This window comes from Vidua macroura, chromosome 3 (genome assembly GCF_024509145.1).
Source record: "Vidua macroura isolate BioBank_ID:100142 chromosome 3, ASM2450914v1, whole genome shotgun sequence".
NCBI classification, from domain to species: Eukaryota; Metazoa; Chordata; class Aves; order Passeriformes; family Viduidae; genus Vidua; species Vidua macroura.
In genome coordinates, this window is record NC_071573.1 from 57753898 (window position 1) to 57781896 (window position 27999).

Consider the following 27999-nt stretch of genomic DNA (forward strand, 5'->3'; position numbering starts at 1 on the left):
ATGGTTTAAAGTGACTAAATCTTTTAATGTAATTGTATCTCATGGGATTTGAATTTATTCAGCAGTACCATGTGGATAACCTTAACCCATTCAATTTGAAGCAGGTTTTTGGCTCAGTGGTAACCAGTGGTCTTATAAATTACATAACACAGAAAGTCTTCTCATCACTTTGTCAGAGACCTAATACATTCTCCCCCTCTCCAAGAGGGCCAACCATTCAAACATAATCCCAGGAAATCCCATTGTTTACAAAAGATGCTCTCATCCCAACTTGCATTTTACAGCTCCCTCCAGGTGTGGCTGGACAGTTCTAAATGAAGTCACTGGAAGCCCAGGCATGTGTGCAGTGTTGCAAAATGCTTTTCTGATCACAAACACCCTAAACTAAAAAGAATACATGGTCTTTGTGCTCTCACTTCATAGCAAGCAGCCAGCTACCAGTATTACTGAACCCTAAATTTGCCTGCCCTGCTGGAATGCCCTTGTCTTGCACCCAACAGAGCATAAAGCATGCAAGGTTGAGAGCTGTGGCAGCTACATTACACAGACTTGCCAAGTTCTGTGCCCTGAGCATGAGCTTCCCATAATGTGCTGCTTTATGTTGCCGAGGAGGGGTTCTGATCACCACACTGCTGGTTTCAGCTCTGAGACCCTCTGTGCCAAAGCAGTGCATCTTTAAATCCATCTTTAAATCATCTTTAAAACTGTGTTGTGCCAGTGGGTGGAAAGGGATGGAGGCTGTAGCTCTGCAGCCCATCCCAGAGTACTAGCCTAGATCTGTGATAAAGCCTGGGATTTAGGGGATTTGGTTTGCATGAAGACCTGGGAGGGAACTCCTACTGAAACTGCAAATCTTTCCCACACAGCATCCCAGCTCCTGCCCACACACGACGTTGGTCTCTTGGATTTGCCTTTCTCTATCTCTTCAGGCCTCCAGAAGTTTTCCTCCCCCACTTTTGGCACTGAGCCCAAAATGCAGCTGTACCACAGTAAGGCAACAGCTCCTCTTTCCCTGCTCCTCCCTTAGCTCAGACTGCAATCAGACGTCAGTGTGCGGATCTCTTCCCAGGAGAAACAGCCAGAGTAATTAAGTTCTAGTTCTGCTTGCAGGGATCCCAGTTCCAAAGGGAGACGGTTCAGCTGTGCAGACACCAGGAGCCTACATGGCTGAAGACATGTACTCCACCAGTGTGTGCTGAGTGATAATTAGAGTCCCCTTCTGCACTCGATGTATCCAAGCCAGACTACATGGTCTAGGTCTGGCTCAGACTGATAATTCCCATATTTCTGAAAGCAACTAGCCTCTTCCCTTTCATCTCTCATCTTCCTGTTTCTTCCATCTCAAAAAGCCAAAGCTTTCCCTTGAGCATACAAAACCCCAAGGACATCTGTGACGGATTTGAAGATGCCTGAAATTGTATATATAATCTTTTAAATGTTTGTTGGATTACTGGAAGGCAATTTACTGTATAAAAACATGGAGTTAAATTGAAAAATAAGCTGCCTACATTGGGTAGGGAAGAACATAGTTCAGTTTCATACAACTCTGCCATTTACCTACCATTTCTGGAGAGGGTGGTCACACTTAGGATCACTGGGCTCTTCAGAGGTTATGGAGGGGGTCTCATCCCTCCTGTCAAGTTACAAAGTAGGGTGAGGGAATACTCTAGGACAAGGCTTTAAAATGTTTTCTTGTGATGGTACAAGAGCTTCCCAAAGCCAGATTAACCTGCTATGTGAGAAGTTAGAACTGTGGAGGAGGGATCATCTGACTAGGTTTAGAGGCACATTTCCTGACATATTCAGAAAGGCTATTAAGAGAGTAGACAGCCTTCAGTCCCACCTTCTCTCCACTCAAAGCTGGGAGTCCCGGTAGATTCCACTTTTTGGTTGATAGGCTTCTAAAGAGAACAAGTCTGTTTATCTGCTTGTATATTTCTTTGATTCATCTCCCCCAAAGTTTAGTTATTAGGAAATACATGGTGCTGTTTTATGTACAAGCCTACTCTTCTAGATTCCAAGACCCTAAAACAAAACTAGAGAATGGTGTCAGGACTAAAGAGTCACAGAAGTCTTCTGTGATGGACTGCCACCTAAAATTTTCTTCTTTAGAAGGCTGACCTAAACAATTGAATAGGAAGGTAGAAGAGAAGACAGACTCAGATAGGGTTATACCCTAATTTCCAGTCTCGGAATGCACATCACATATTCACGTTCTTGCTCCAGATTAAAAAAAACCCCAGCTTTTGTTGTCACAAGACCTCTCTGAACCTCCAACTGTCCTCCCAAATACCTTCTCTCTCTGGGGCAAACACACTCTCCCAGCCTTTAATTCCTTCTGTCTGGGAGATAAGTCATGCAGCAGAACCAGGAAATTACTAAAACCTAGCTGGCAAAGGGCAGCATTGAATAATACCCCACCCTGCCTAGTGCACCCATGCCATCCCCCTGTGACCAGACTCCTCTGAACAGTGTTCAAACACATGTTCCCAAAGGGAAGGTTACACAGCACCTGGCCCAGCACGGATGAATGCCCAGCAGCTGTGCAGCACTTTGTTTGCTGCAGCATGACAGCACTGCTCCTCACAGCCTGGGTGTCTGGGAGAAGCAGGGGGAACTAGAACAGTGCTGAGCAAAAGTCATGGGCCCGGAGAGATTAGAAAAATGAGAAAATATCCTCCCACTCTGTCCTCAGGCTCTTCTGGATACTTAGACACATCAGCAACACTGCGTGCAGGAAAAGAGTGGTGAGAGCAGGCTGGAACCATTTTGCCCCGGGATGATAAACAACTCTCAGAGGCTATCCAGGGGATTAACAGAAAGAAATCAGCATAAGAGAAGCTAATAGGGTAAAAGCAGTGACAGGAAATAACAATTCCATCACTAACTGCTACCATTTCAGCTCACCCAAGTGCAGCTTTTCCCTCCTCCACATCCCCCCCCCCCCCACCCCCCCCATGCACACACTTTTTATTTCACATCAGGATGCAGGTGTGATGGAAAGGAAAGTGCTGCAGGAGAATCCTGCTATGCTCCTTACAATGGTTTAATCTCTTTGACAAGCCCTCCCCTTAGGCTCACCCTCACTAAAAATAGTCAACTCTTCAGTCTTGCATAGGAGTTTATCTTTAAAGACTGTGGGATCAGTGCTTTATTTCCTCCTTCAGCCACACACTTTTCTTTCTTCACATGGGAGAACTTGTTCCTTCTGCCTTGCACCACCACAGGCTTTGATAGATGCCAAACACCCAGCACATGCAAGCTCAGCAAGAGCCATGGGCTGGTCTGGGTGAGGTGGTGGTCAGCCCTGCAGTCCTCAGCATTGCTCTGATTTCTGCTCCTTAATTTTAACCGCTTCAGGCATAACCACACTACCCAAGGCGAGTTTGATCCTCAGCTCCAGGTGCAGTCAGTAAGGGGATGTATGCAGAGAGGCTGCCAAGGGCATGTACAACTAATAATTTCCTATTGCTGTAATTCATGAAAACACCAAAGAATAGTTAGTAAAATTGCTGTGGAATTGTATCTTTCAAGTAATGCAATTTTGCAAAACAGTAACAACTCTCTACCACATATGCCATGAATTCATAAGACCCTCTCATTGCTTAGTTGTCAGTGATCCCTCTGCTTCAATTTTTCCCTTTAGCAACTCTTTCAAGGTAAAAATTAAAGGTATTTCATCAGTTTCTCCATCAACTGCTCTGCATTGCCTCTAGTGAAAAAATGCAAAGCAGTGTGCACTAGGTTACACAGCAAGGAAGCACAAAATAATCATATTAATTGGAGAAATTTCACTCATATCTATATAACCATTATACAAACAACATAGTAAGGAGGCTTTCATTAAACTTGTATGAATCTATCTTTAAAAAATCCAACAGTATATATTCCATCTAGTGCCTTGCCTTTGTAAGAAATTTTCTACTTCTTTGTGAGTACAGGAGCACAGAATATAGACGGAAACTCCTGCCTGGGATCACTTTCTATTTTCAAGTGGACACCTGGAATCCTCCTCAGAAGTAACTGAAATGCTGAAAGCAGCGTCCAAGACAAATTTTAAATTCAAGCATAAAATCTTTTCTTCCTCATATACACAAAGCTCATTGCTGCCAGCCTGTCCAGTGTTGAAATATTTCTGCAGTATTTATGTACCCTTTCTTGGTCTTCTATTTTCCTGGTACCCTTTTAGCAACCACAATTATTACAGAAAGAATACATTTGTGATTAATGATCAAGTACAGATAAGGTTTAGTCACAATTAAACTGAATATGAAATCTGGGAAACTGATGTAAGCAGCAAATTTGAGATTATCAGACCAAGATTATCATGGGCTGATCTAGTGATTTTTCCCCTTCATTTCCTTTGTAGATTATCATCACAAATCCCACCATTCATGCACTGACAGAAAAAAATATGGAAAGTGATTTATCCATTGTCACATGGACAGGAGTTCCAGCCTTGTGTCTTAGCTACCTGACTGAATCTTCCAAAAGGAAAATGTTCCTTCACTTGATGTTGGCATCTGACTGATTCACTGCTTGGGCACCAAAGTAACTCCTCCACACCTGCAGACGAGTCCAAGCCTACCTTCCCCCAGTACACAATTTTTGTTGTAACACAACAGATCTAGCCTGAACACAGCCTTACAGACATGCCTTCAAACCTATGTTCCACTCCCAGACCTTTCTGCCCTTCTATGCTCCCATTAGGCTTCTAAGGAAGCCTATGTAACATTTTTGTGTTACATAGTTCCCTCACGATTTATCCATATCTGAAGGGAAAGAAAGAAGGAACTATCTCCTTTTTCTCAATCAAACAGCAGAAACTAAAAACGTCTACACTCTTTAATCAGAGGACAACCATGCCTTGTGTTTCTCAGGAGCAAGCAAGAGCCTTTGAGCAGACTGGAGTTGGATCTGCTTCTCAAGAGACAAGTGTCCGTGTGTCACGCCTTAGCTGCTGGTCAGCCAGGATTGCAGAGGTCTGGAGAAGAGTATGAAGACCTGCAGTGGAGGAAGGGAAACACATGGGGAATTAAATCAATGAAAGGAAATGGCTGAGAATTAGTGACCATATGCTTATTTGAAGACACCTGTGAACTTGACAGTCTGATGTATGACTAATGGGAAGCTTTGCATCTGTATCACTGCAAAGCATATGGCAATATGTGGCTAGGTAACTAGATAAAACTGGGTCACTTCTACAGCAAAAAAAGCCCCACCTATACAAGCCTGTCAGAGCTTGGATGAAGTGAGTTTCACCCTTTGCATTTACAGTCAACTCTTAAGCTATTGAAGTGCACGACAAATTCAGTCTTTGTGTGCGGTCCTTTTTTGATCACAGATAAAACTCCAGCTTTTATCTCTCAGATGCAGATTTCTAGATCTGTGATTTGGGTAACAGAGTGTGGTTAAAGGTAACTGGAGTAAGAGGACTTAAGGAGTAGATTTATTTCCAGGCAAAGGTCCTCTCTTCCTAAATGGTATTCCTCTGCCATCTAGTGGTACAAAGGCAGTGGTAGCAAATATAATGAAGCACTTCATGTGTTTTCTTGCCAATTACGAGCAGCTAGGGATAAAAAAAAAAATGTAACTACAAAAGGTCAGGGGGTAGCTCCTTCCATATGAATAGGCTTTCTCTGAGAAGCTAAACAATAGATATACATTTATTTATTTATTATTTATTTTATTTTATTTATTACATTTATTTATCCAGCCCTTAGAGAGCAGAACAGGGGTGCCAGGTTAGTTATGCAGTTCATAAACTGGGAAAAAAAATATTATTTAAAACATCATTTACTTTTTTCCTACAAAAGGCATTTTAATTCTGGACAGGGATACTTGCCTGCAGGCAACACTGCCTCCTATTACATCAGTTGACTCTGAATAATCCATGCAGAAAATAGTATTTCCCCATTTAGCTGCTCACAGAAGGACTCTGCTCTCCTGGATCTAAGGGACAGAAAGGAAACACATTCATCCCACAATACAGGTGTGCTGTGTGATTGTGCAGGTGAAAATACACAGTCTTCAGTCAAGAGGGACTCTCATGCTCTGAGGGAACACCTCACAGATAGGAGACATTTATGCAGAGAATCCATCACCATCCATGGTTACTCTCCATGCAAATTTTCAGAAATCAGTCACCTTCATCTGCCCTGAACCACCAATGAAATGCAAAAACCACAAAGTGGGAACCCAAAGGAGCTAAAATAAGCACAGAGTTAAAGGTAAGTGAATTCTGAGGCAATTTTTGATTCAGACCGCATTGCAAATCCTATATGTTAAATTCCTGCAGGTTAAACTGTAGTCTCCTACAAAACAGTGTGAATTAGTTAGCAGTCAAGCTGCATTGCTCTGTATTCTGCGTCTACCCAAATTTATAACACTGCAGTCTCATATGGAGTGAGCACTGCGCTAGCTAATTACAGCATCAACTACAAACTGTTTTCAGCTGCTAATCAAAATGATCCACAGAATATCAATTACGTGCTAAAGAAATCCTCTACTAATCCCAAATACTTACATTCTTGAACTTTGCAATTTGTTCATCAACAATTTACTGAATTAAATGAGAAGGTAATATTCACAGAGAGTGTTTATTCACTTCGATTTGCAGGATAGGAGCTGTCTGCCAGATTTCTCCTGGCAGTTAAAATAGATAACAATTGACAGGAGTTTGCTCTAACCTTTGTTTATTACCTCATTCATACTTGTGTTTTGTCATCTAATTATAAACAGATAGTACAACAAATCCCGCTAAAAGGCAGACAAACTTTGGAGTCAGAACCACTTTTTGCTACACATCTAATGGAGTTCAGGTACTATACCCACATAGATAAAAAAATCACAGTAAAAATAAGTGCAGAAAGATGGATACCTGCACTTGCTGTTTTTCTGCTCAACACGCTTTGCCAGCTCAACACACTTTGCATAGTACTCACACTTGTTCTATTAAAGAATAGGAACACCATGCTTAGAGCTCAAAAAGCACCTACAGCAAAAATATACTGTGAGGTGACAGGTGTGAAATGAAGGACAGAAAAGAAACTGAGGTCAAAACCATAAGAAAATAGAAAAACAAGAAGCAGATATTATTTTGCTGTTCATTCATCATGAATGCATTCAAATTGTACCAGGTATCAGGGAGAAGCAATAGTTAGAGGTTACCCTGTATAAAACATTCCTATCTTCTGCTAAGAACCAATACATTTTTTAAGAATACTTCTCACCTTAGTGCTATTTTCTGAGACTTAACTCTGTTCCTTCCAAAACCAGCAATGTTTGGTGTTTGCCTAGGATTTCCTTCCTGGGAGAGTGGCAAAACTGCAGCGAGTTAGGAAGCACCAATCTGTATCACATGAGGCAAGAACTGTGTGCCACAGTTCTTATCTATGCTTTATATGCATGCATACACCTCTTATACGCAGACATTCGCATGTACTTGCACAGCCAGAGTCAGTGGTCACAACAAGAAATCTCCCTGTCAGGTACCACCCATCGACCACCTCTGATTTACAATTGCTGCTATTGTAGCAGAGACATTTGAGGCATGATGTATTTAAGGTTTGTGCATCACGTTTGTCTCTCAGATCTCACTGGGCTGCTGAAATGAGCCACCATGCCCTGTTCAGTGCATCCTTACTGAAACACAATCCGGAATCCTACACAGAGATGATCAGTTGTTGCCTTGACATTCTGGCTAGTAGACAGTTTGGAAATACAATTTCACATTTCAAGGGCAGTCTGAAATACAGTTCAGCATGAAACAAATCCTAAATATCTTTCAAGTGATTATACTTGCATATGCTGCTTTGGTCTCCAAAGCAGTGAAAGAAAATAGTTACAATTCTTTTCATGCTTCTTGAAAGTTAATGAAAATGAGTCAGTATTTTCAGCGGCTTTTGATTTCTAAATAGATAACTTATTTATAAATATTTCAAGTATTCATTTTGAAGTTTTTCTTTCCTTTTCAGGACCAGCTACTACTAAAGTTAATTGATAATTTACCCTAGTTAAAAGTTGAGGATGCTCTTACTTCATACCATTTTGCAAAACTGTAAAACATGTGATTACTTATCATTAAAATTTTTAAGGCTAATGTCAATCACTTTGTTTATTTATTATGCCACCTTTTTGCTTTGACCAATATTTCACTGAATTTAAAATTATTCTTCTCCTATCATATGCCTCATCTCCATTTTCCAACAAAAAGGGAAATGGAGACCAATATTAAAGAATGAGCTGTTGTATTTACTCTAAAAAGTACCCTGAGAAATAGAAGGCCCTGTACCAAAGAGGGGTGGTGTCAACTGTCCTTGACAGCAGCTAAGTCATTGCTCATTAGGAGCTTTTAACACATAATTCCAAGAGTGACACAGATTTTTCAAGGGTCACTTAGTCTCCTGAAATTTAGTCAGATCTAAATTTAATGCATACCAGTTCACAAGCAGGAACAAACTGAATGGCCAGTGTAGGAAAGCTCTTTTTCTCCTTAGCTCTTTGACTCCTTTGTGTCGACACTTAGCATTGCCTGGTAGCTGTGCCTTGTCTTGCTCTATTTCTTTTTTCTTCATTCATAAACCACAAAGAACGAGTTTACTGGTACTGAAAGCAAACTAAGATCTTCAGACTTAAAAAGGGGTGACTTATATCACATCTCATATTTATTTGCCCCAGGAAGGCAAAGCCAGCAGGTTGCTGTTAACCCTTCCACTTGCATAGAAAGATCTTTCACAGCACGCTGCTAGGGAACATATTTCTCTTTACCCAAGAGTGGTACCTTGGCATTAGTCCCACAGAGAATTGGCTGTGACAGCCTTCTGCAAGCTGAATGAATAATTGCTATCCTATGAGTGAGCTAAAGGAATAGTTTGAAGATGCTAAAAACCTTTTGACATTTGGACCATTTGCACTACAAAAACAATGACACAAAAGCTTCATTAAAATCCAGTGCATAATCTACAGACTCATGTCCCTGTTGCATATACAACTGAAAAATGAAAGGCAGCCTGTTACAGCAGATCCTCTCTTTGAAGCATATCTGTGCCTGTTGTGGGTCTCCATAGCTGTGCTTTTGTCTGACTCCTAATATTCACACTTTGAACCTGGTATTTGCAGGAGGTGCTCCTCAGGATAACTTCACCAATGCTGTCACATTGTAGGGCAAAACTGTTGGACTCTGGTCTCACCCTTTCAAGCTGAGTCACTGGTGGTCTTAGCTACAAGATCCTGCCCTCAAGTAATAGACAAGAACTTACCCTCAGGCACAGGGCAGCTCCTCATAAAAAAAATCCCAAGAGTTCTCTTAAAAATCCTTCAAACACCTCATCTCTCAAACGTATGTCTCAAAAAACTTGGCAACTGATGCTTGGGGTCATGGTTATTATCCATCTTGCTGATCAGCACTGTTTTCCCATGTCTTATACCGTGTTACCTGGGTCTTGGAATGCCTTTGTTGTTTCTATCAGAACTAGTTCAACTCAGTTCCAATCTTGTAGCTAAGTTAATACACATACACAACCTGGAACAGGATGTGTATTTAACTGGTAACTTCAAGCTTCAGTGACTCTTCCATCTTAAATTTGAATGGAACTCTTGCCCAGCTCTCATCCAACTAAGTGTTCTCATTATGTACACTCTACAAGCACAGGAGAGTTCTGTCTATATGGGCAAAGGCTTGGCTCTCGTAGATGCCTTTTACAGGTAATGTTAGCCAAAAAAATAATTAAATTCCTTGAGAGTTCTAAGTCATGAGTACAATGGCTGTTCTGCTTTGACTAAGCTCAGGTGGGTGGAAATCTTCAGAAACAACACAGTAGCCCAACCTCTTCCTAATGATCTTCATGGAGGTCTCATCAGTGACACAACATGATGCCAAGGCTGAGCCCTTCTGGAAACAAAAATTTCTCAGGACTTGTATGTGCTGGCAGAATTAGCATTTGCATTTTCATTTCTTTCAAGTCTTTTGCTGGGAGCAGTTTATTAGTGCTGTGGATTCATGTTTTGTCAGTACCTGGCATTCAAGTATAGCTGATCCTGCCTTGGAGTGCAAGCTGGATTATTTCTCAAGATTGATTTTTCATGGGCCCATGACATCTATATAGCAATTAAAGAAATAAATCAATCAGATGCTGACTGCACATCTACTTGCTTAAATGTCTTTGAAGTGCTGCAGCTTAATCAGAGCAAAACTGCAACCTGAGGTAGGGGCTTTTGTGCTTTTTTCCATCTGAAGTTCACAGCACCAAGCTGTTACTTCTTCACACCCCGAAGTTTCTTTACTTTTATTGTACTAGTGTGAATTTGTATGGTAAGAAATGCTGAAACACACAGCTAATACATTATAGCCTGTTCCATCCCTGTGGACCAGCTCAGATCCAGTAACTCTGCCTGGGAACAGTTATTTCTGCCAAATTCAAAATAACAGCACTTAGCTTTAAACTACTTGCAAAGAAGCTAAATACTGACAACCTGCTATTTCCATCACGCAGAGAGCACCTTAGATGGTTACTACAGCCCAGCTAACTTACGGGAATCTTGAACTTGATCACATAGCTGCAGAGGAGATGGGCACATAGACCAGTGGAACAGAGTCCTCAGTTCAAAAAATTTCTAGCAGCATCATTTGAGTTCTGGCTCACCGGTCTTGAAAGGAAGACGCTGGAGTGGGTAAGGTGGTGCTGCTCCAGGAGCAATGCTTCCCTGCCTCGTGGCACGGCCAGCTGGATTGCTGATGAACACCAGCTTCAATATCTTCCAGCTACCTGTTCAAGGGCAGACTGAAACCAACACCAGTTCAGTCAGACTTGCAGTGGGAGGAGATGAGCAGTTGGCCGTCGTTCCAACAAATGTGATACTTATTCCTTTAATTATCCAGATTGTCATACAACCCACCATGTTGCACCTGATTTCAAGAGCAAAATGCAACCCACCATGTTGCATCTGATTTGTGGGAAAATTTCAGACTGTGAGAGTCCTTGAACACACACAAATTAGTCCACGCAGTTCAAGGAAGAAAGATCCCAGACATGGAGAGAGCCAGTTGCTGTCTGCAGCTACCTGATGGAAAGATACAGGAAAGGTGAAGTCAGACTTCTCTTGGAGACGGGTGGCACCAGGCCAACAGGCAAGGGACACTAATGAAAACGTGGGAAAGTCCATTTAGATAGCAGAAAAACAATTTTTACCTTGAAATTGAACAAATGCCAATCAGATATCCCTAGTTAAATGTAAAATAATTTAAATGCCAACCTTTGTTTTAGTCAGCAGTGTGCTGCATGGAAAGGCAAAATTTATTATTATTTAATTGTGTTTTAAGTAAAGACAGTGCACTTATTAGAGAACAGTGGCAATTCCAAATAGGCTTGTCACAACAGGAGAACTAACATGATTTACAAAGGACTCTGCAGTATCATCAGCAGTAATAATATTACTGAAGTATTCCATTTGAATAAGCATTTTTAAGGGAGGGAAAGAAGAAAAAAAAAAAGAAGAAAAAAGAAGCTTATTTTACTTACATTTCATGATTCCAGAAATGCTTTTTGGATAGAATCTTTCCCATCTTTCCCATCTAGTAGGTGTGAGGGCTTGAGTTTTTAAACTGCTATGTGTATCTTAGTGTCCAGAATGAACACATAGAGGAAAAAAAAACAACCATTAAGCTTCTTTGGTGTGAAGAGGCATATTGGTATATACCAGTGCTTGTTATTGTGACAATTTTTAATGTATTTTTAGACTGCTTTAGTTCTTTGGTTTTTAGTTATGAAACCACACTAGAAATAGCCTTATATATGCAAGCTCCTGCTGTTTCAAATTGAATTAATTTAGTAAATTTTCTCTGAGTGTCATCTATTTTGCAGACTGAGACCAGGCAGAAGCAATTCATTTCTGTAGCTGAGTTTATTTCTGTAGGAAAGATTGCAACTTGACAGGGATTCAGTCCTCCCTTTGTTGATGTGAACTCTGAATTAAAACATAGTAGTACCAACAGGTACAAACTGCTTGTGAAGGGGCATGATGGGGCAGAGCAGCATCTGCACAGAAGGAAAACTTGCAACAGTGACTTTAATATGTATTCCTGATAACTGGGCACCTGAAGCTGATCAGCCTTGGCTTCTTGGCTTGGTTCAGCTCATCCCTATCTCCCTTACTAGATTTTAGACCTTGACAGTGTGTAGATCCAGGACTTCTTTTTTTTTTTTTTTTTTTTTTTTTTCTTTTTAGATTTTGTTTGACTGTAGTTACAAGAGCTGATCTCAGACTAGGCCTGCACAAGAAACTTCCTGCCATAGCTTTACCACTGAGAACATGAAATAGGCTAGTACAACAGATGAAGACATCACCACATCTGCTAAATACAAGCAAAATGGTCTGTCAAAGAGGAAAACAGTTTTTCCCACTAGGTGCCAGAGGCATTGACATGGCCAAAATCTGTACCTCTGCAAAACTTTATCCCCTCCACTTGCTCAGCTGACAAGTGATGGTAAATGGGATTTGACTTGTAGAATCAGAGAATGGTTTGAATTGGAAGGAACCTTAAAGATCCTGTACTTTCAGTCCCCCTGCTGAGCCTTCCATTAGACCAGGTTAGACTTCAGATAAGGAGTGAGTTAACTCAGAACACAGAAATATCCTGAGTTAGAAGGGACCCCCAAGCATCATCGAGTCCAGCTTCTAGCCCTGCACAGCACCACCCCCAAGAGTCACACCGAGTGTCCAAGAGCATTGTCCAAATGCTTCTTGAACTCTTTCAGGCTTGGTGCTGTGATAACTTCCCTGGGGACCCTGTTCCAGTGCCCAGCCATCCTCTGGATGAAGAAGCCCTTTCTAATACCAACCTAAACATCCCTGACTCAACTTCAGGCCATTCCCTCAGGTCCTTCCTTCACCATCTTTTTTGCTCCTCCTTTGGATGCTCTCTAATAACTTTTTGTCTTATACTGTGATACCCAAAACTGCCCCAGCACTCAAGGTGAGCCATCCCCAGTTCAGAGCAGAGTAGAGTGGGACAATCCCCTCCCTTGCCCGGCTGGCCATGCTGTGCCTGATGCCAGGACAGGATTGGCCATCCTGGCTGCCAGAGCCCTGCTGACTCATGTTCAGCTTGCCATTGACCCCCAGGTCCCTTTCTGCGGCACTGCTCTCCGGCCTCTTATCCCTCAAGGACAGCTGAAGCCAATTTGGCTGAACGTGCCTGACGTTGGACGCAGCAGAGATCAGGGTGGGGAAGTGTTTCCCAGAACAGAGAGCCCTGCAGGAAGGACGCGTCTCTTTGAGCATCTCCCCTCTCGCTGCTGGCGGAGCCGGCGGGACCCGCGGCCCCACGAGGGGGCTCTGCCCGCCCGGGCATCGGCAGCGCCAGCCCTTCCAGCGCGCCGCTCCCAAATTCAGAGACCCTGACACCTCTCACGTGTCAGGGTCTCTGAAGTAGTTTCAGTTTCAGGGTGTTGAACTGGTATAGTTGTAGGTATGAACAGGATAACCAGAATAGTAGCTTCCAGTGGAAGCAGCGAAGTACCGGGGACACGACTGATAGCTGCCACACGATCTAACTGTGCCTGGAACACACACAAATAAATGGTAACAAGCAAATTATTCGTATGCCTTGTTCCCACTAAATTTCCCCCAACCTACAAGACACTCATAGCCGCAATAGTTTAAGAAAGCCTGGTACAGATAAAGTTTTTGAGATCAATCAAGTAGAGAAATCCTACCATATAGGAGGAAAATAGCATCTTTGTACACACAGCTAAACACAGTAAAGGGGAAGGGACATTTAAACAGCACACACTGACCAAGACAGGAGCTCAGTTTAACTTCTTTGTATCTTTTAATACAACCTTCATTAAAATTCTTAAGTTAAAATAACTGCGTAATGGCAATCACAAAAGTATAAGGAAAATACATATTCCAGTTCAAGAAGAGATACGTCCCTACAATGCATGAGAAAAATCAAGTGATGAGATCATTTAAATGCCGTTGTACATACTCCCTGGAACAATGCCCTGGTCAGATAGGTTACAGCAGCTGTCCAAGGCACAGTGCTTGACTGCTCACTGCTGTTAGTAGATTACTAGCACTAAAAGAAATGGAGATGTAAACAACCAGAGCAATGGCGACATAGGGGGACAATGCACAGAAACAGCAGTGACATCTTCAACTGTCAGCAGGATTGCTCTCCTTCTCCTGGCACTGGGCTCACATGACCACCATGATGTCTTCCAGCGGCTTCCGGCTCAGCGCAGGCACAGTGGCGTCTTTCTTGGGATAGCCAACGGGGAGCAGCAACAGGAGCTTCTCGTTTGCTGGCCGGTGGAGCAGCACCCGGAGCTGGGGGCCGCAGTTCAGGGGTGTGGAGGTCACTGTGTACAGACCCGCGTTCTGCAGCAAGACAGCAACAGTGAGACAGAGGTCTGTGCTCTTTATTTGTAGCGGTTTTTCCCACCACACCTGTACACATCCTTCTGTCAACTAGTCCAGAAATGCTGCTTCCTTAGACCTGCTGCAGCCTTTAGAACACCTGATTTACTAGCAGCCTCAGTGGCACCATAAAAGATGCCTGCTCTGCTTACAGGGAAGTAGAGCATTTCTCCACCGCAGCAACAGCACAGTCTGCCCGCCATGTCTGTGTGCTGTAGAGCCACAGCCTGCCTGTTGTGCCAGTGTGATGGGGAATCCATGGCCACAGGGAAGCTGGGAGGCAGTTGTGGCGATATGATTGGAATGTCATCCCATGGTGCTAGTGGTTGGACTAGATGATCTTGAAACATCCATTCCAAACCAAATTATTCCCTGATTCTATGATCTGGCTCATACAGAGAACTATTTCAGTTCTTGCCTCCATACAGCTGGCAGGAAGATGCCTTACAGCATGTGAACACTTGAGGTCCTCCTCATGAGCTGTACCTCGCAGGGACAGAGGGCACAGGCTTTGCCTCAGAAGTTGTCACAGGAGTCTGTTGGCATCTCTCACAGTGGCCATTGTTACGGATTACATCAGAATCCCAAAATAAGTCTATGTATCAGTCTTCCTCTTATTCAAAATCTCACAAAACCCCTAAAAAATCTGGACAAATAATAAGGAGCTGACATCATCCAAGGTGTGATCACACAGCTGAGTCACTTCCCGAGAACTGCACATGTGGATTTCAGTCTCTCTGTCTACACAATGCAAGCATTTTGGGAGGCTTTGAGATACAAGTCAGCCAGGGAGAGGTGCCCAGGAAATGCACCCGTCACCTTAAGTAATCTCTACGATCTTCTCAAGAGAAGAGCTAATAGTGATGGTGCTGAATGGTGCCTGAGGAGCAGCAATGCACGAAAGAAAGTGTCATTCAAAACAGAATGGAGGAGAAATGGCAGTGCATGGTAGGAAATTGGCCTAATATAAGAGGAGGCACCTTGCTATTATCTTGCTGACAGGCCAGGTTAACTATCAGAATAGCTTCTCTATTTAACACTTGTGTGAGTACATCAGGTATGAGAAGCAGAACTGAGCACTGAGAAACTACTGAGAAAATTTAACTGGCTGGTGTCAAACATGCTGAGCTTTACAAATCAGTTCACTTTTAGAAATGTCTCAGAAAGACTCATTGAAATAGTACAGCATGTTCTGTGGAATATGTCCCTGATTTTTTTTTTTTCAGCATTGTATACTAAAAGTGGTTCGGTGTCAAGCTGTTTTATAGAGATTACTGAAAAGAAGGGGCCAGTGCAGCACCACACAGTCGTGCTTGGGTAGTCTGAAGAGCCTGTCAGCCCTGTTAGCATAAGGCAGAAACCACAGGGGCTGAAGACTGTGCCGAGAAAAGAGTGACAACTCTGAAAGCTACATTATATTTTTCTTCCTGTTAACCAGTACTGAGGATAGGAATCACCTTCTCAGATGTAGACCTGTTTAGAATAACATTAAAACTCAAAACTAAGACATATTGCCAGGAATTGGAGTAATCCAGGAGACTGAAAATGTTAAAATCTAAACTAGGTTCCACCCACATTTGGGCAGAACAGTCTTGGTAGATAATCCAAAATAATATATTGACTCACAGTATGTTGGTTCTGTCAACATACCTGCAGTGCAGCAAGCAGGATACCACAGGCAATGGAAACACTGATTTCATTGTAGTAGTGGGTCTTCTTTTTGCCATTTGGAAGCTGCCCATATACCTGCTTGAAAATGAGGATCAAATACGGAGCAGTGTCCAAGTACTCTTTGATCCAATTTGTTCTGCAAAAGAATGTTTAATGCATTTATTTTGCAACCTTTTCACTTTCCTGTAAGTTACATTTACTGTCTGCAAAGGGACACTGAAGGTACATGACAATTATAGCAGTAGACTAAACCTTAGAACGTTTACTGCAAAGGATTAAATATTATCAGCTTAAACAGAAACATTTCAGAAAGAAAAAACAAAGCTTGAATACAGTTCTCAATTTCAACAGATTTGGCTGAGGAGTTGATGTGCTCACTCTGAAGAGTCGAATTGCATACATATAAGAGATAGTTCTTGACCTCTTATCTATGAACTGGCCTCATGAGCATTTGCCTTTGTGATTATTTAATTCCTGGAATTTTGCAGATTTGTCTGTTACCAGCAGTGCCAACTTTTTTCTCATTGCGGGAAGACTGCTGTCAGAAAAGTTCAAACCTATTTTGTCTAAGGTTTAAACCTAAATGTATTCCAATGGCAAAAATTGTTATTCTGTTCCAGTGTATTTAATCCCTGTTACAATTCATTTGGTTCCCAATTTCTTAAATGACAATCATGATATAGGATTTAGACAAGAAAATGAGTGTTTTCTACTGTTGTCACTCACAACATAAGAACCTCTAGCATTTAGTTGTTTACATAGCGCATAAATTTGCATAGCACCTAAGCACCTGAAAAATAGTAACATAATCAAACAAGTAGGGCAAGTCAACCCTAGAAAACTTTGTGCACATGCTCCATTTGACAAGCCAAGACTCAGCAGACATCTTCCCATTGTGTGAAGTTAAGCGAGTCAGACTTCAGAGGGCATTTGGAACAATTAAATATTGCATAATTCAGCACTTGGATAGGGACAGGCCTTGGGGCTTCCTCAGTTGGTAGCGAAGTTTCCAGTGACTTTGGGAGCTTGATTATTTGGCAAACAACAGAAAAAATCTGGGACAAGAGTTTCAGCCACAGAGGTTACATAGGAAAAAATAATGATGGAGCCAAGTGCTTGGAAAACTTTCAAAATAGAGAGCATGTAATCCCTTTTACTGGAAGCAATTTTATGAACCAGCCACCAAGGCACAGTTCTACATATATTTTGAAGCTTTTGTTTCCAAACATAGATTTTAGAAAAATATTAAAAGTGAGAGGGAGGAAGAAATAGAAAATTACAGAAATCTTTCCTCCACTGAAACAATAGCTATCTTCACACCCCTTAGGGAATTGACTTTTCATACCTCAATCTTTTCAGGTCATTAACCCATCTGTCTCCCATCCTTTTTTTGTAGTTGATTTCCTCTTCTTCTTCTACAATTTCACGAATCTTATGTTTTAAATATGGATCTTGCACTACCACAAAGGTCCAGGGCTCAGTGTGTGCTCCACTAGGTGAAGTACCTTCATACAAAAACAAGGAAAAGTAAAAACCCAGGAAGGAGGGTGGGCAATGAGAGGTATCAGCTCTTCCCTGTGAGCTTTTAGGCTGACCAACTGAGTAATGGGAAAGCAAGTGGATGAGATGGGAAGAAAATAACTAAGTTCTGGCAGAAAATCCTGTTCATTACTTTCTCAAAGAATGTGAAATCTCATTGAAGAACAGAGGTTAGTCCTTTCATACTGCCATTTTACAGGAAGCCAGTGTTAAAGATTTGTAAAAAATTACTTTTTTGGTGGTTCTTATAATGAGGCAGTAATATGGTGCAATATTATGAATGCAGTAATGCTACTACAAATTGTTGTACCAAAAACAGAGCTCTGTCTGAATACACAGCCAACTCTGACGCGTGGTTTTAGCTAAAAGGTTAAAATAATGGCTTTCAGGAAAGCAAGGCTGAGTGATCACCAGCAGAAACCTGTGAGTGACTGACAAAGATAAGGAGCTGTACAACAGAGACATCTGCCATAAAGCATACAGGTTTGAGTTTGTTGTCCCAAAGACAGTTGGTGTTCACATATCTATTATATATGTTATATTTATATTTAATATATGTTATATATATATTAAATTTGTACTTGCTCATCCACCAACACCACTGGAGAAATATTTTAACTGCCTAGAGGTTAAAAGCCAGAAGCTGAAGAATATATATCTGCACAGGCTTCACAAATATATCTATTAAGAAAACAGTTTATATCTCTCTGGTCCCTCATACACATTTTAAAATACTTGAAGAACTTGAATACAATACTTGCATACAATACTAAGGATTGTGTTTAGTTCAAGAAATGCTGAATAAGCAGCTTGAACTTTCTTGATATATGAAAATGTTTTTATATTGTGAACCTTGCTTCTCCTCAGGTTTAGGTAAAAACTGATGGCATTCATGCTTCCCTTTGTTTTCTTCTTCTCTACACAGCCCAAAGCTTTCAGGGTTACTAAGTACTTCATCTGCACACCAGGCTTGTTTGCTTTGCTGCATTTGCCAAAACATGCTCAGTGTTTTAATGATGCCTAGTTAATTACAGGGACATGGAGACTCTTTACAGTGCAGTAACAAAGCTGCTTACAGTTCTTAAAGGGAAAATAATGCACTTCAAATGTGGAGATTCTTTAGATTATTAACCCTGCTAAAGGCTACTGAACTTTTCTCTAAGGCGGCTTGGGAATATTTTCTATAGGAGCAGCACATGGCTCATAGAATAAGAGAAATCATGAGAGTCAAAACCACTCCTGGCTGAAGTCGATGGGTGCTAATTCATTCCAGCTACAGGTGAATTTAGGAAAACCATAAGCAAAGTTCCGTTGGCTTTTCCACACCACCTTTTCACAGTTACACAGTTGAATAGCAATGCTGATCCTTTTTATTTCCCCAGACCTTGAACTACTCAGTACCTACCTGCTGTTCTGATGACATTATCGATAACCTCCCTGGGGACTGACTCATCACTGAGAAACCTGACAGATCGCCTCTTATTTAGAAGCTCATAGAATGTCTGCGACCTCTTAATCATTTCAGCCTCAGAGTAGCGCTCGCCAGTGAAGGGGACATGGGCAACATTTTCTTCAAGTCCTTGCAACTCTTCCTCACCCTCTGCAAGAAAATACAAGTGGTTAGGGATTTTTTTGCTGGAGAACTCTTGATATCCTTGGCATTCACACCGTAAGGCACCTTGTCCTGCGCTGGCATACACTGCACTTCTACACCACTGGTCAGGCAAAGTCTGAGGTTCCAGCTGATACAACTCATTGATCCCCAGCTCCAGCTACTGAATAAACACCTTGTTTAAATACCAAGAGGCTGGAGGGTCCTGGCAGGCTCTATCAAGTGTGATCCACAAAGCAGTCATTGCCTTCTCCACTTCAGCCTGCAAGCCTGCCTGCAAAAATGGGTTACAGGCTCAAACAGCATTGAAAAAGTGGACAGGCTTCCAGCCCAATTTTCTCAGCAAGTAAATGTGAACATGTGTGTTCCTTCTTCAGCTGTTCAATAAGGAAAAAAAAAAATCAATTAAATTACTGAAGTTAAGGAGAGAGCTTAATTACCAATATGTGTAAAATGTCCTCTGAAGAGCTGAATGTCAACTTCTTCCATATTCATGTTTCATAGCAGAAACATTGCAAGCTTTGGCTCTGCAGAAATGTGACTTTGTGGTCAAGCTCTTTGGTTTCCCAATACTTTCAGCATAAGAGGAAATGGATGTCAGGCATCTATATTTAGGATAACAACATATCAAATGTAGGATATTGTGTTTCTTGGCTTTAATTTAAAAACTTAAAATGATTCTCAATTTCACTGAAATCTGTCTGTTTATATCACAAAATGAATCTTCTGTTGTCTCTGAGGCCTCTTTCTCCCCCATATTCCTAGAATCAGCATGGACAGCATTTTTTTGCAGCTACGATGTGGAAGTTAAAGCCATTTAAATGCTACATTTTGACTAGTCAATAGTATTGAGCAATCTGCTACAGAGAGCTGAGTCAGGAAAAAAAATTCCAGTTCCTTTTCTGTCGCTATTAGGATATTATTCCCAAATCATAGCAATCTCCAGGACAAATTCAAACAGCAATTACTTCTGTGTTTTAGTAGTATGCAGTTGCCTTAGAGACCAGGCTGGCTTTTTGTTCATTTTAAAAGCAGGTAAATATTCACAAGTGTGGCTCAGCCTGTGCAAAGGGAAGAAATAAATCCAGTTTCATAAACTGAATCTAAATGGAATGGTTCTAGTCCCCAAACCACACACGTTTCATTTTGTGTGCGAAGAATTCACCCTGAGAATTTATTTGGTTTAGCATTTCATGCCTGTGTTAAGCACTCTTGGTCATAGTCTGCAAGGACCTGGCTCCAGGTTAATGGAAAGCAGTGTAAAATTATGTTAGTGATCATCTTGTAAAAATTGTAAAAGTTATGTTGTAAAAATTATGTTAGTGATCATCTTGTGCACGTTCAAAAAGTAAAAGGGTGCCTCTTGATAATGTTCCCTTTGTGGTTTTCACTCAGTAAAATAGTGAGTGCTTGCTTGTTTTGGGTTGGGTGGGGGGGGAGGGTTTCTGTGTAAGTAGAAGAGAAGTGAAGCTGCTGTTTGGTCAAGATAGTTCAACTTATTAATAATAAGGTGAAAAAAGCAATGTATTTCCAAAGATTTTGAACATGGGACAAAGGTGAGATGACTAAAGATAATGGAAAACCTCAATACACTCAACTTGGGAATACTGGCTGAAGCAGAAAAACCTAGAAGTGCAGGAACTGACACACAAAACCAAACCTCTCCTGGCAAATTCTTTTTTAAATAAATTAATCTATTATATATTCACTTCCACCATGTGTCTATCATTCTTTCTTAGCAGTTAACATTATCCATATGCTAACTTTAAATCATTATCAGCACCATCTGGTTAGTGCATGCTCTCTATATCTCTAATTGCTGTGTTTAGACACACTCCTGTTTGTACAGTCACGTTATACAATACCACAAGTGTTTTGTTTATATCTCCTTGTATTCCACCATTTGATGGACAACAGACATCCTGCTAGCAAGTCTATTACCTTGTTAGCCACAGTCTCAAGATCGCCATCAATTCTGTTGCCCATTTACAGTAGTCATCAAGCTTCCTGCTTTTTAAGTAAATCTGGAATGGTTTTGGCTCAGACATCCCAAATGGAATCTCATTTTAAACGTACATTTTTCTATCTCTATCAGAAATTCCTCTCTGGATACATTTTATGATGATAACTATGCTCTTCCCAGCAGTCCATATGGGAGGTTATAATCAGCCTGCAAATCATGTAATAAATTTTACCTCAGTTTGAAGCATGAGTTCTTAATTAAAAACTCATACTGAGAACAGTAAGTTGTCATTTCACTTCTGTTGGCCACTTTTTTTACCTACACTGACACTTCTCTGTGTTGCTGGCTTCCAATTGTATGTCATTAAAATATTTAACTTTTACTCTCCTTGGTTTTATGCAAAGACTACCAGATAATATTAACAATTGATCCTGAGACTGATCCTTGAGAAACCCTAGTCAATACTGCATTTGCTTTCCAAACAAGTTTCTTCTCTAGAGAATTGCTTCCTGACCATACAATTCCTCTCTATCTCTCTTTTCCAGTGTAAAGACATGATGCATAGGAAAAAAATTCAATGTATGTAAAGAAAGTTTTCACATCTTTAGTCTTAAATGCTGGGTAAGTGACCCTGTGGGTTCTTTATCTGATTAATGGCAGACTGCTACAAAATGGGCCACTGCAGGAATCTCAGTAGTGAATCCAGCCCTGAACTGAGTGTGACTAATAGGGAACTAAAAGAGATGGATTACCCTACTAGTGGGTTATAAATAGTGGTTAGCAGGCTGATCCTGGAAACCTTAAGAGTGGGTCAGGGATCTTAAGCAAAAAAAGTAGCAAGTTGGAGAGGCACAGAACCTGGAAGAAAGAACCCAGCATCAAAATATTGTGAAAATTACCTCAACTGGAATATAGTTGCTGAAGGTTTCTTATGATCTTAAGATAAATAGAGTGGCTATTATATAAAGAGAAAACCTAGTATAAGGAAAGCTGAGAGGTAATCTGGTTGCTATCCATAAACCACAGGAGGGTATATACCAGGGCTGGAAGAGAATTCTTTAAAATCAAGAGGATGGAACAGATTAAATATATATGCAGTAGTATTAAATAAGTTTGGGCAGGCAGAAAGGTAGGGAAGAGTTTTTAATCCATAGTAAGAAATTCTGGACCAGCCTTTCAGCAAGGTTGAAGTGTCACAAAAGTCCAGTTTTCATGTTCATTCAGCTGATGACAAAGGCTGGATGTATTTGCAGCAGCAGAAAGATACACACAGTAATGCATTGTGTCCATCTAAGTCCTGTGTTCCTAAATGATACAAAACATGAACTGTCATTGAAAAGGACGTTTAAATTGCTACTGCCTCATCCATGTCAGTAGTAGTATTACTAAGATATGGGAAGTCTTTGAAACTGGGGAGAGGAGAAATGCTTTTTAGTGGAACAGGTCTATTATAAGGAGTATCACAAGCAAGTAGCAGCACATTTTCAGGAGAAATGGAAAAATTGAGACTTTGTGTGTTGTTTTGTAGTCCTTAAGTAGAGTGCATCATCAAGTGTCCTTGCCAAACCACAGCACAACAATCTCTCATTCTGAATCTTATAAATGAAGAAAAAAGTTACAGGATAGATGGGCATGCAAAAAAATCTGAAGTACTGCCAGTTAAAGCATTAAACAAATGGACTGAGTGCTTTGCACTTAACAAAAGACTTGGGTTTCTGGCTGCTACGAGAAACATTCATCTCTTCAGCTGTGGAAAGCACAACACAGACAAGCTCAGGAGCACTTGGCCCTCACCATTCTACCCTTCATTGCCAAAAAGTGACCCTACTGAGTCTGCCCAAGCAGTTCAGCTACTTACAGTGAATGCTCTGCTGCTCAAAGGTATGTCCTTCTCATGGGAAACATCCCTGAGGGTTCCACTTCAGGGAAGGCTCGTGGGGCTACAAGTGAGGTTGGTGCTATTCTGTTTTTCTAACTGAGTGATTCACTCTCTCAGCAAATAGACCTTGATTTGGTCAGGGACATGAATCAAGAGACTTGGTCTTCAGCTACCCCTTCCTATTCAGGGGGCTGCTGAAAATTCAGCTTGTTCTTGTGGGGCAGCCCTAGATTCTAGCTTTAGACAAGGCCTTAAGAATGTAACCTTCATGCTACCTAACTCAAATTCTCTTCAGAGGAACTTAGTCTTTAAACACAAGCCAGCCAAAGACATTTAAGTAGAATTGAGCTTGTCTGATAAAGTAAGATACATTTATAAAATAACAGAATTTACACAGCAGGTATAGGATTCTTTAGTATTAGAAAAATCTCTTTATACATCCATGTTTCTAATTCAGCATCCATGTTTCCATTTCAGCAGTTTCCATTTCCTAGTGCAGTCAGTGAAAATTTTTACACTGACAACAAGGTTAACATATTTTGATCTTTAATTAAGGCTCTAGCAAAGTAACAGATCCTTACTAACTCTTTGTTCTCCTTACTACTCTTCACATGTAGGCTGGGCTGGAGAAAAATTTTCTGGTGAAGAAAAATTTCCCTATGAAGATTATATTATTTTCATATTTCTAGAGATAAAAGACACGACTTTTTACAAAGAAATTAGTTTGAATCACACACCATTAAGGGAAAGATCATTATTTGTTACTAAAAGAAAAATAGAAAGAAAATTTAATATTGGATGACATGGTATATTGAGAAAGGTTTTATTTAAAAGTAAATAAAACTTAGCAACAGTACCAACATGTCTACCTGTCAAAAATTTTTTGCAAGCAATTTTTTTCGTAACAAAAACTAGTACAGTTTTGAATTTAGTAGCTGAACAACAGGGAAAGCAACTAACACATAAAAGAATAAAATGTTATATATGGAGCAGTGAGGCTCCTTGATAAGAGCTAATAGGTTTGTTTATGCAAAGGATCTAAATTTCTTAAGTGATGGAAACAGCTATAATCCAAGATGGTAATTCATAGATTATCATTTGAACTACCCACAGGAATTCTAATTTGCAGCAATTTAACTGAAGTAGTAAGTCATTATTGACAAAGAAATTATGGAATAATTTCATACAGCATCTATTTTGCATTGAACAAAGGAGGATACAACAGGTGAACTGATTTGTAAAGAAATTTTATATATTTGGAAAATAGTCAACAGGGTTTAAACCCTTCTTGGTATCAACTATTTTCAGAAACTGATAAACAACACTAGCTCAAAGTATACTGAACACTGAGAAAAGAGCTATAATAGTTCTTAGAAAAAGGTCTATATGCAGAAGAACACTGTAAGTTTTAAGATTCCTAGAAGCAGACTGAGGGAAGTGTTATTATGGGGGGAAAAAAATAACCCAGACAGACCCCTCAAAAAGTCTTTGAAACCAGCATAAGGGAGAAAAAAAAAAAAAAAAAAAAAAAGAGCTGCATTAAATACAATTTTAAGAAATTGATAGGAACAGAACTCTGTAGATTTTTGTTTTACAAAGAAATAAAGTGAGTTTATGGAGGATAGTTAGGAAGGAAGGTTACATTTTGAACTTAGACTTTTTTGTCCAAGCTGTGAATCAGAAAAAGCTAATGAAAATAAAGGGCATTCTGTATGGGTTCAAATATGCAGCTGAGGGACCAGATTATCACCACCACCACATTTTGTTCTTAAATATTTGATCAACACAGCTCCCAACAAAGCTGCCATTGACATTCTCAGAAGCCACAAATGGAGGACCTTTGTAAAAACAGTAATAAACTCATTTCCAAATTTTTAGCTGTGCTGAGACCAAATATGTAGCACTGAGTGATAAAATGGGATGACTGCAGATAGAAACTCTCTGCTCACGTCTTCCCTTTGCTCACACTAATAAGGCCTGGGAAGAGACTGTGGGGAATTCAGCAGGAACTCTTTTCTTTCCTTACACTGTCCATAGAATCTCTCATAGGTCTGAGATATGCTGTACAGAGGAACAGACAGGACTCTCTGAGAATATATTTTATATATATATGTGAGTTTTTTGCACTCTGATCTGTGGGGTCTGGAGGGAATTTACACCAAGGGTAACACTACATGAGGATTGCCTCCTTCCTGGGAGCTGACAAGCTCAGGGCACAGCAGCAGTGTTGGGCTGATTATTGCTGTCACTGCGGAGAAGTCCAGAAGATTGCACCTCCTTTATTCGTATCAGCAGATAAAATTCAAACAACAAAGGTGTTTAGGATAAAATTTTTCTTACCTTCTTCTTCTAAGGGATGGTCAGTGCTATCTTTTAAATCTTCATCCACCCATGGGCGAGATGGATGCTTGCTTTTAGTGTCACGTTTTTCCTTCTCTCCATTTGTCTTCTTCATTATTACCCCAATCAAAACACATATAATGGCTATAAATACTGGTGTGAGGGAAGAAAAGAGTGCCATGACTGTGGAAATGTGGAGCCTTTCTTCCACGTTCAGTAGTTTCTCATGAAAAGGAGAGGCTGAAGAGGGAAGAGCAGCAAAGCAATAAGCAAAAAGGGGTGGAATCAAGGTTCAGTCCTCCACCCTATCTTGCTTCTACTTTTCAGACACCGCCTCCACAATCTCATCTGTGATGGGCTTCTGCTGTTAATAAACAGCTCCTGCAGTTAAAAAAACTCCAGACCCAGGTTTATATATTTTCTGAGAAGAAACATCTTATAAACAGCAAGCAGAGGCACTGACCATACACATAAATGCTGTCCAGTGCAAAATAAATTTAAAAACCCCAAGGTCTTTTCAAACTCCAGACTAAGGTAAAAGACTTCTCCCCTCTTATTTTTATTGTTATGGTCATCCCAGTAATCTTCCTTGTAACAGTGATTATGAGAAGAGCCAAGTTTTACGACTTTTAAAAACCAATGGCACCTCTTCAATGTTTAACTCATAAAATTAGCATTTTACATGAATTCAGAATATCGCCAATCACAAATCAGTTCGCAGCACCACCCTCGGCTATGTCAACACGTCAATAGAACAGATAAGTAAAGGGGCAGCATTGCCTCTCTATAAAGCGTGAGTGAGACAATTCACAGAGCCCTGTATTCATCCTGGCTGTTCTGGAGCAACTGACAGGAAGAATTCAAGGAGTCAAAGCAAAATTCTGTGAGGGCTGCAATGAATTTAAAAGGCATGTTTCAGCATCTTATCGAAGATTAAAAACTGATAAGATCCTGGTATAATCCAATAATGGTCAATGTCTAAATGCTTAACCCATTTTTACCTCAGGCAGCTGCTTGGGAACTGAACCAACACAGCAACACTGATTTGCTGTATTTAGCTGGGGCTACTGGGACATACTGGATAATGAAATGTCAGATAGCAATGGGTGCTAAGGGCTGTGCTGGAGAGCAGGGTGCAGGAGTGCTCTCTGTATGCAGTCACCAGTGTCCATCAGCTCTTCTTAGCACCTGCTAAGCACCATCCTTGCCAAGCTTTATCTCATGCCATACAGGGCCATTTCTGATGTCCCAGCATCCGTGGCAAGATTTCACATTTTGAATAAGCCCTCCCAAGATCAGTGGGAGCAGTTGTGAGTGTAGCTATACAAGGAGATGGTGAGTCCCAGGGCATGTCAGCGCTGCAGCTGGCACTTGCAGGGGTCACTGCAGTCCCCTTTCCTCAACATGAAAACCAGGACACAAAGGGAGAGAGAATTTGGGGTATGCACAGGTTCCATCCTGACAGATTCTCTGTCCATGCCCTACCACTCATGCCTCTCACCCCACCAGTAATGCAGTGCTGGGCACACCCTTATTGGTACCATTTGACACTGTCATTCCAAGGGCTCCCTACCTTCCAATGCTCCAGAAGATACTGCCAGCTGCCTCGAGGATTGGTCTGTTGGGAAGTGCAGATTAATGACCAGGTTGCTGCACAAGAAGAGGAATGTGTGACCACACTGGTTTGCCACACACAGTGATAGTCTGGCTGACAGTCCAGACCTATACCCTCTTTTAATACAAGCTCCTTGTGTTAAAAGGGCAAGGTCAAGTGAATTGCTCAGCTGTGCACATATTGTCCATATGTGCTTAGAGGCAAAATGAAACTGCCTCAAAGCTTATACCCAGGCTGGGCTTTCTCAGCTGCTCGGCTCAGATACAGAATAAATACTTTACTGCTGTTGCACTGCATCCTACTCCAACACACAAGCCCCCAGTTCTTGTAGGTACCAGTCCTTATAGGCAGTATTTGAGATCTGTGTAAGAAGGATGGCCCAAGAACCAGCCAAGGAACTGCACAAATCCATCAGTGATGTAAAAAAGAGGACATGAGAAAGTTGTGCGTAGTTCCTAATTTAATCTAATATAGTAAAGTTGGCAATAAACTTTCATTTACCTCTGGCTAAAAGGACAATTTTCTTGAAAATCCAAGCCATGAACCTTGTCTTTCCTACTCTCTAGTCAATTTGTGACCTGGGACATGTGCTTGGGTTATTGATTTGGGCTGCATGTATAAAAAGCCCCAAAACCAGTACAGAAACAATCATCACGTGGGGAAAAAAGAAAATATGTAAATTTATCCTCTCTCTCATTGATTTAGAGTGGATATTTAAACTCATTTGTCCTACCTGCTGGCTGTCCAGTCATGGGGAGAGGTACTTTACTTAATCCCAATTAGAAACATTAAATTAATTCATGAGAATAGAGAAGGAACCTGCAATTTCATCAAACGCATTTTCAATAGCCTACTCTGTGACAAGGGAGGAAAACAGAATGTGGTCTGAATGGCACTGACTGTTTCTCCCACAGGGAATGTATTAACCTTGATTATTCACATGCACATAAATTAGGGTC

The 27999-nt window shown here is 40.9% G+C and overlaps 1 protein-coding gene across 1 annotated transcript; it reads right to left on the minus strand.

The window, feature by feature from the left end:
- Window positions 1-13808: 13808 nt before the first annotated feature.
- IYD (iodotyrosine deiodinase) lies at window positions 13809-25701 on the minus strand. The gene is made up of 5 exons (XM_053973562.1): window positions 25426-25701; window positions 19037-19231; window positions 17438-17597; window positions 16072-16228; window positions 13809-14382 (listed from the first exon to the last, which is right to left on the minus strand). Exons 1-5 carry the CDS (start codon window positions 25604-25606, stop codon window positions 14200-14202), a joined length of 876 nt encoding a protein of 291 aa, XP_053829537.1. The 5' UTR covers window positions 25607-25701; the 3' UTR covers window positions 13809-14199.
- Window positions 25702-27999: the final 2298 nt, after the last annotated feature.

What these genes read in the sequence shown, in the direction of transcription:
- IYD (XM_053973562.1), bottom strand. Translation starts at nt 25,606, where the DNA reads ATGGCACTCTTTTCTTCCCTCACACCAGTATTTATAGCCATTATATGT. An exon ending in AATGACCTGAAAAGATTGAG is followed by an intron (nt 16,229 to 17,437) that starts GTATGAAAAGTC and finishes ATTCTTTTGCAG; the next exon opens with AACAAATTGGATCAAAGAGT. An exon ending in TCCTGCTTGCTGCACTGCAG is followed by an intron (nt 14,383 to 16,071) that starts GTATGTTGACAG and finishes GTCTTGCTGCAG; the next exon opens with AACGCGGGTCTGTACACAGT.